At 31.0% G+C, this 8,969-nt stretch overlaps 1 protein-coding gene across 4 annotated transcripts; it reads left to right on the forward strand.

Moving 5' to 3' along the window:
• Positions 1 to 146: 146 nt before the first annotated feature.
• On the forward strand, positions 147 to 8,890 carry LOC127070010 (PDZ domain-containing protein 8). 4 transcript variants are annotated; one of them, XM_051007765.1, is made up of 10 exons: positions 147 to 833; positions 1,171 to 1,476; positions 1,553 to 1,745; positions 1,818 to 2,080; positions 2,156 to 3,236; positions 3,317 to 3,579; positions 3,685 to 3,888; positions 4,484 to 4,633; positions 5,169 to 5,351; positions 5,445 to 8,890. In XM_051007765.1, the coding sequence occupies exons 2-10, from the start codon at positions 1,216 to 1,218 to the stop codon at positions 5,640 to 5,642; spliced, it is 2,796 nt and encodes a 931-aa protein (XP_050863722.1). In that variant the 5' UTR covers positions 147 to 833; positions 1,171 to 1,215; the 3' UTR covers positions 5,643 to 8,890. The 4 variants fall into 4 exon arrangements, with proteins under 4 accessions (XP_050863722.1, XP_050863721.1, XP_050863723.1 ...); XM_051007764.1 differs by having other exon boundaries at positions 147 to 1,476; XM_051007766.1 differs by lacking the exon at positions 4,484 to 4,633 and having other exon boundaries at positions 147 to 1,476.
• The last annotated feature ends 79 nt before the right edge of the window (positions 8,891 to 8,969 follow it).

Below are 8,969 nucleotides of genomic sequence, written 5' to 3' on the forward strand. Positions count from 1 at the left end.
TTTTTTTTTAAATATTCACCTTTACGAATAGCGTCTAATAAAATATTTATACTAATGTTTATATTGTTATCTTGAAGTATCCAGAATCCGTTTCATCCTCCGATAAGTATTAAAGTTCAATAGATAGCAATAGAAACTGAGTCCCTCTGCCAAAGAAAGAAGAAACTAAAGATACACGCCTAAAAGTAGGCAATAATGTTTCAAATAGACATCTGTGGATTTATACCAACCGAGTATATTGCGTGAATGTGTGTGTGTGGATTAGATGGTAAAGCTGTCAATGATAACGTTTAAACATATGTGATCGTAAACTGAACGATTATAAATGTTAAATAAATGTATTATTTATAATAAATGGTTCAAGCAAGTTTTAATATGAAAGATTGGGAAGAGATGTAATTAAACTCGACGCGAATATTAAAAGTATTCTTTTGTAAATATTTTCTTCGTTTGAATTTGCCAAAGGCAACTGTCAAAATGACAATTCGGACGAAGCAAACATGGCTGTCGAAATCGATAGAGGAGTTTCGACGTAGTGTTTGGTATCAAACCTTTTTTCAGTGATATTATTAATGGCGGATTATAAAATATATTGGTTTTTATCTAAATCGTCGATTCTTTTGCGATATTCGTCATGTTCTACGACAACATTTTAATGAAATACGGGAGACTCGTAACATCGAACCAAGTGGCAGGTGAAAGTGCTTCGAATAATTATCATCCGTGAAGAGGGAGAAGGATGAATCATGATTGTCTAACGTGAAATTATTTCTGTTACGAATTATCATAAAATAGTCATGAGTTTTTATCCAAGTTCCTAAAATAATATATACGTAAGGAAATTTTATTCAAATTTCTTTTGAGACTGATAATAGTTTTCTTGTTTCTCTACAAGTTTTTTTTATATTAATATAAATATTAATTTCTCTGTTGTTATACGATAAAGTGCCTTCTTTACAAATTATTTGGAAGCTTTTTTATTCTTCAAATTTCAATTTAAAAAAGTCACGAATACAGGAGAAAAGAGAGAGAGAGAGGAAGAGAAAGAGAGAGAGTGATTCCGATAATTGGAATCTTAATATGGACTTTTTCCAAACCGTTTTTATAGCTACAATAACGTTTGTGTGTGGTATAATATGTACGCTTATATTAGAGTTTTACTTCTTCAAGAAATATCTGGAAACAGGACCTTTAGCAAAACCACCAGAAAAAGCAATGAAACATGGACAAGCTCAGCTACCTCAGGAATTACTTGATAAGATACAAGATGAAAAAACAAATCTTAATAGCAATATCGTTCGACAAAGTATTTATCAAGGAAATGAGAATTTAGCAATAAATCTTACATTGCAATTTCTTTTCAATGAATTACGAAATGCAGAACGCGTTCGTCTTTGGCTCTATAGAAAATTAAACAATGAATTCAAAGAACTTTTAACACAATCAACTACTGGGAAATTACTTGATAGTGTAAAGGTAAAATGATAATTAATACTTGATTAAATTCTAAAAATTCTCGATTGTATAACTTTTCTTAATTCACTTGCTTTAGTTAAGAGATTTGAATCTGGGTACAGAATTTCCAACAATAAAAAGCTTGGAAGTAGCTGATTCTAAGATAGACGCGGATACTGGATTATTAGAATCATTGGATTTATCCCTTGATTTATGTTACTCAGGAAATTTTCAAATGTCGATAGATGTTAAAATGTTGTTAGGAAAAACAGCATATATGGCTTTACAAGGTATGCGATAGTACCATCCAAAGATATTTTAAATTATACTGATCGCGTAATATTAACAATGGTTTTCCCTAGTAAAACGTGTTACTGGTCGAGCAAGATTGCAATTCACACGTGTACCATATACACATTGGTCTTTAAGTTTTTATTCGGATCCTATCTTGGAATTGGAGGTGCAATCTCAATTCCAAGGTCGCCAATTGCAACCACAAATAATATCATTAATTACTGGACAAATAAGAAGAGCTGTACGTCGAAAACATACATTACCAAGATACAAAATGCGTTATAAGCCATTCTTCCGCAGATTAAACGATGAAGTTATGGACCTATCAGAAGTAAGTTAAATTTCTTTTTACTATTATTAAAGACTTATAAATAATAATAAAAGCAAATATTGTGTACTTATATAGGTTGCTGGTATGCAAATCAATCCAGGATATTTGGAAGTTACATTATTAGAAGTTAGTCGTTTAAATGTTGGACCTAACATGCTTAATGCGGAAGATATTTCTCAAATAGAAGTGCATTGCACGATGAGCATAGACTCAACACCTTGGATACATTTAACGCAATATAATGGAGTACCATACATGATCTTAGATTTAATTATTAGCAAAACTAGTTCGCAGCAACTTGGCGTAGTATTTAAACAAGAACTTGTTTCTGAAATCGGCCAAGTATGTGTACTTGTTGAAACTATAGTATCTGGAAGTCCAGCAGCTATAGCTGAAATGAGAAAAGGAGATATTTTAATAGCCGTCGATGGTAAAAAGGTCACTAATATGAATCAAGTTGCAAAACTCGTTAAAAGTGCTGTACAGAGGCGTTTCATTATTAGAGTCGAAAGAAAATATGTCAAAGTAGACTCGGATAAACAAAGTTCTACAAAATCTGACAGTGAAATAAAGTCTGGTATAGAAAAAATCTTTGACAGAAAAACTAGTAGAAGTGATTTGATAGGAATCAAAGGAGATAGTACGGATGATTTCAGTAAAATGAAATTGGAGAGTTCAATGAAATTCTTAGACCCAAAGGATACGGATAGTGAGAATGTAGATAAATCTGAATTTTCTAGTAGATTGTTTAGAAGAAGAAGAAGTAGTAGTACGCATATTCTAGAAGAAGCAACTCAAATGCCTGAAACACCATTAAGAAGAATTTCAACGGCTTCCAGTCAATCCACAACGTCCAGCAACATTCAATTTTGTTCTATCGACGATAGTTATGTTACTAATACATCTGATTTGTATTACACTACGAAAGATAAGGGATATGCTTCTTTAATTACTTTCGAGGAAACTAGAAATTTTCAGATAGATTCCGAACAGCATTACTTAAATATAGGCGTATGGGGTCGCGTTAAATGTAACGAATATACTCCTAAATTATTAGGATACATTAATGCTCCTATAAAATTAATTGTAGCGCAATGTGCTAAGTCGTCGACAGGTCATTATCTTAAATGTCATGCTTTATTGCCACCAGAAAGTGGTATGTGTACGAAATATTATTTTGTATATTAGATTCTTTTCTACATTTGATTCTTTATTAAATAATGGAATCTTTTGAAGCTTCTTTAGCAACATCCAATACTAAATTACAAGGGTACTCTGGTTTTGATCCTACTCTTTGTTTCGGAGACATTTTAATGTCCTATAATTGGGAAAGCAGTGTGCCAAATCGCCATATCACAAACGAATCTATAAAAAAGGAAAATGTAGAAGCTATTAGAGCTCAACCGATGCAGAATGAAGAAGCAGCTGAAAAAAAAGTGCATGACTTTATTAGGACACACTTCCACAGAGCGACTCACTGCGATTTTTGCACGAAAAAGGTATAGAATGTGTCCTTTATTATTACTTAATTTGATAGATAAATTATTTTATTAGAATACATAAATACACTTTGGCAAAGTTAGCGCTTTCTTATTTTCCTTTAGATTTGGTTAAAAGATGCGATACAGTGCAGGGACTGCGGTATGGTATGTCATAAAAAATGTGAAATTCGTTGTCAAGCATCAGGGATATGTGGTTCGGAAACTTTAGCAACGTTGGCATTAGAAGCAGATGAAATAGAACCTAGTGCTATTATCGGCGAGTCAAGTCCGGAGATATCTCTTACTGGTTGTGAAGATAATGTTCAGGTACTCAAGACATAGCAATGTCTCATTATATTGAAAATAATATTGGCAATTTTAAAACATTGTCTATCTACATAACTTTGGTGAATTAAACGTTGAATATTAATGTGATAATTTCGTGAAAAGGATAAAAAGAATGCATTATATGCATCGAGCCCAATATGAAATAGGATATTTTATTTATTTAAATACTTTATTTTTTGTTCTTAACTTTACTATCTCGAAGGGGTAATAAATAATAATGGACTTGTAATAATGATAGTCCATTCTCGATATTATGTACATAAAAAATAATTGTTAAGCATTATTATTCGCTTTGTTGGCAATAAAAAGGAGTGTTTGCACTCGGGGTGATGACGGTTTTTTGTAGGCTTGCACCTTGACCTTGCTATCAATACCGAATGTTTATCAAATTTTAAGCTAGTAATGATAGTTTTGTACTTCTTTGTTATGTATATAGTTATAAAAAGAAAAAGAACTATAGGCAAAATGTCTATAAGAGGACAGCTTATGATATCAACTTTTTACTTTATGGATACTTCTCATCACGGTTTGTAAAGGTGTTAACAAAATTCAAATCCATTCGTCAATTAATCAGGGTGCAAGTATGATGGCCATGAAGGCTAGTATAGCTAACACACTCTTGGGCCTCAAGAAGGCTGGAAGTACCAGTTGTCTGGCTCCACCAACTTCCGGTATTGGTCTGGCATCTAGAAGTCTTCCCCCAAGTCCCTGTGCATCCCGCAAGGTAGACATTATTGACACACATGTACTGTGCTTAAAATGGAGGAGCTTGCTTTTTGAAACACAAATTGCATATTTTGTTCTAATCGCAAATACTTCAGTATTAATGATAATATTTTCGTTAAAGTAGATACATCTTTGCACCCCTTTATCCTTCTTTCCTTGTATTTTATATTCTCTTCCCATCTCCTTCCTGTCGTATTATTAAAAAAATTAAGCATAACATATACCAACAATTATTTGCCATTTACACTTTACTACTTCCTGCATGTATCTATACTTCATAAGTTTGTTGCTGCCTATTATTAATATGGAAGCATATTATAATGTAAGAATATTTTTTATTACAATTAACTATTATATTAAACGGGCATATACAGATCTACTTTAGATCAGGTAAATGCAATATTAGCTGAATTTATTTCATTGTGCTTCTATAACAACACATTTTTAATAATTATACGTGCTCTTAGGGTCAAGACTGCTCTGATGGTCTTATATATATTTAATAAGTCTTATTAAATGATTGAAACGTCTAGAGTTCATTGGTTGGAGGTTTGGGTATAAGTCCTGAACTTTTGGAAGGTGCTGAACCAAGCGTGGCAGCTCCTCTTGTCGCAGGAGATTTGGACGATGGTCTTATGTCTAGAGCCAAAGATACTGGAAAATTCTTATATAAATATTTGGAACCATCGGAACGTGTTGAGAAGATCAATGATATGGTAATTGTTAACTTCTCTGTAATTACAATTTAAAGTGTGTGTGTGTATATATATATATATATATATATATATATGTTTTTTACTTTATCACAGATAGGGAAACTAAAAACTGCCCTAGATGCTGAAACTACCTCAAGATTAGAATTATCGCAAAGCGGAGAGAACGATAGTATAAAATTAATTGCACAGAGCGATTTAAGAGTACAGGCGTTGAGTGTCTTACTTCTTCATTATTGTGCTGGCTTGCAACACGCGCAAGAGGCATTAGAGAAAGCAAAAAATGAAAATTGAATTCTGAACTGTAAAGATTATAAAACGAAAAGAGAGAAATTTTCAAATATTTCCAGATTCTCGAATATTCTACATTAGTCAATTTGTGAATTTATAAAATATTCTAATATAGAAACTTTTATTTTAAAATCGAGATATTATTTAATAGCTTGATTAAAAATTACTACACGCGTACACGCGTAAACATATTATTCCTATATATATTACTCTCTGATTGTGAAGTTTTAACTCATAATACTCAAAAGTATATAGTTGTGATAAGATTGGAATCTCCTAGTAAACACCAAATGTTAAGACTTATATTTATAGTAAATTGTATATTTGTAGAAAATCGAGTACAAGATACATCAACTGTTTCGTTACGCGCGCGTGCGCACGCGTATGTGTGTGATGTGTGATTTATCAATGAAATATAATGTATTTTACCAATGCAATGAAAAATTGCTTAAAGGTTGCTTACGAAATGTAATGAAACGTGCATCGATGTATTTTCTAATATCTCTCCATGTATTTTTCAGAATTTTTTCATATTTCTTTAAATATTTGTGATATAAACTATAAATATTCTATTTCGCAATCAAAATGTATTGTATCGCATTAACTTTGGCCTAACAACATATTATTCGTATAATGCAACGAAGAAATATATATGAATCCTGACTGATTTTAGAATAATCTCAATAGTATATTTAGTAATATATAAAACATTATATCAATAGAAATTCATCCATCCACTTATATATATATATATATATATATATATATATATATATATAGATGTGTTTGTCAGTGTTCGTTTTGCAAATGTAGAAAATGTTTAAAAAAATATCTTGTTAAGGTATAACACAAATATATCCGTTATATAAATCATACAGCTGCTTTTCTCAATATAATTTTAAAAAAGAAATTAAATATATATATATATATGTATATATATATATATATATATATATATATATTACAGCAAAGATATTTATGAAATGGAAATCTTTTCTAATGAACAATTATTATTATTGTTATTATTATTATTATTAGGAATGTACAAGTTCCCGATGAATATGTTGACCAAACGAAAGTTCACAGTAAACATAAAAATACGTAAAACGCAGAAAGACGCAGTAGAGAACGAAGCGCATAAAGAATCGACGTCAAAGCTGATACTTAAATAGGGCCAACGTTCTCAACTTGGCAAACAGTTTTCTTACAAAAATTTCCCGGATCTTATATATCCGAGAGAAAACTTTGATTTCAATAATACGAATAACAAACGATTGTAAAAGCACATAATGGTACTTTTCTCTAATTAATTTTATTATAAAATAGAAAAAAACAAAAACAATAACTGATAATTTTGAAAGATTTCTTACATTACACATGTATCTTTAAGGAAATTAATCTTTGTTGTAAATTGATAAAGTATGTACATAGAAAGATTTATTAATGTGTGTATGTGTGGCGTGTGTGTAGAAATAGTGTAGTAAATAGCAGTGGTAATAGAAAAGCGGAAATATTTTGTCGAAAGTATAGTAATACACACTCCAAGTATCGACTGGATTCGTCTAAAGCTTTTATCATGATCATCCAAATGAAAGCCAAAATGAAGACGAGGAGAGAAAAGTCATGGGGGATTTTGGTCGGTGATTCTATTCTCGTACATGAAATGCACGCGCAGTATCCTCTGGCTGTCGGCCAAACATACCGTAAAGTCATATAAACATTTTATCCCTCTTGGGTACTGAGATTCACGATGAATGAAGGATACAATTACATTTTTTTCTTTTTTAACAACAACAACAACAACAAATTATTACTAGATTAATAAAAAGAAAGAAAAGATAAATAAGACTAAATTATTTGGATTAGAAGAATGAGAAATCTTTGAAATAGGTTAGAAAATTTCCAAGATGGTTGAAATATATTCTGAAAGTAAACACATTTGATTTCTTCTTCTTTCTTAATAATTTAGAACTGATTTGGCAAAAATATTTTTTTATGGTAAAATATTTCATTAGTTTGTGAAACTCCTCTTTTGGCAATACTGCCAATTCTTTCAAACGTTAACGTATAACGCGAGAAATATATATTTCAAACATTGCTACAAATTGCAAATAATTTAAATCATTTTTTTCAAGTAAACTCCATTTTCTTTTTTTAATGAGCCTAGTGAATTTCTTTTTGCGATAGAGTTTCGAAACGATTTATTTGGGCAGTTTGCCGAATGAACTATATTGGCATGAATTATCGTTACGAATGAACTGTCCTTCTAATTCCAATAAAAACAAAATTAAACGCAAAAGTGTATTGAACAAACCAATTCTATGTTTTCATTAATTTCTAGAAACAAACGGACGAACGAACGAACAATTAAATCGATCACTACTAACTAAAAGTTATCAACGATACTACTCTTATCTAAATAGAAAAAATAAAAAAAGTAAAAAAAAAGAATATCAAAAAATGGTCTCTCTTTATAAATGTTTTTATCTCGTAGGAAAAGAATTCACACTAATAATTTACGCACAAAGAAAAGATCATCGAGCTCCCCGAGATCGCTGTTTATCCTTTAAACGGTGACCTTGAAAAAAAAGAAGAAAAAAGCAACGTGTATTCGTAGAAAAGCTGACACCGCTTTTGACAGGTTGCATCGTTCGAGTCTCGTTCTGAATCTACGTACGTCGTACTCCCTACAGCTGTTTTCAAACAAAGAAAGAGAGAAAGAGAGCCCGAACAAAGTAGTAGTAGTCAGCTGATTCAAAATGCATCCTTGGGTGGGAGGAGAGTTAGAGAGTGCTTAAATAGCACCGTACGCTTTCACGCACGTTAGTGCAAGTCAGCGTTTACATCGCACGGATTAAGTCTTTTTATATCGCAAATTGAAAATCGTATAGATCTTTTTTGTCAACAAGGGAAATAAAGAGAAAACTGTGTTATATCGTAGCAGGTGTCTTGAAGTTCTTCCTCTTGATAGATATATAATTATTTGTAATAATCAATCAATAATATCGAATTCTCGTCATCGTATACCGTTGTATTTGCTATTTTGCTATTGCAATCGACGGTTTAAGATAACAAATTAACAAGAAGAAATAAAAGGAAGAAAATCTTCAAATTCGTAGTTCTTTTGCTATAGTGAAGATATTAGTGCTGCGAAATTTTTATTCTAAATGATAAATCGTTCCTGAGTGATTATAAAAAAAGAAAAAGAGAAAAAAAGAAAAAAAAAGAAAAAAATTATATATATATATATATATATATATATACATATATATATATAAAAGAAATAAAAACGACGAAGATATCTTTTCGATTTCTTTTCGTAAAAAGTCG

This window comes from Vespula vulgaris, chromosome 17 (genome assembly GCF_905475345.1).
Source record: "Vespula vulgaris chromosome 17, iyVesVulg1.1, whole genome shotgun sequence".
NCBI lineage: Eukaryota > Metazoa > Arthropoda > Insecta > Hymenoptera > Vespidae > Vespula > Vespula vulgaris.

Bases quoted from the DNA above. Each gene is read 5' to 3' on its own strand.
- LOC127070010 (XM_051007764.1), top strand. From the start codon at position 1,081: ATGGACTTTTTCCAAACCGTTTTTATAGCTACAATAACGTTTGTGTGT. The intron at 1,746-1,817 runs GTATGCGATAGT...GGTTTTCCCTAG, and splicing joins AGCATATATGGCTTTACAAG to TAAAACGTGTTACTGGTCGA. The intron at 3,889-4,483 runs GTACTCAAGACA...TCAATTAATCAG, and splicing joins GTTGTGAAGATAATGTTCAG to GGTGCAAGTATGATGGCCAT.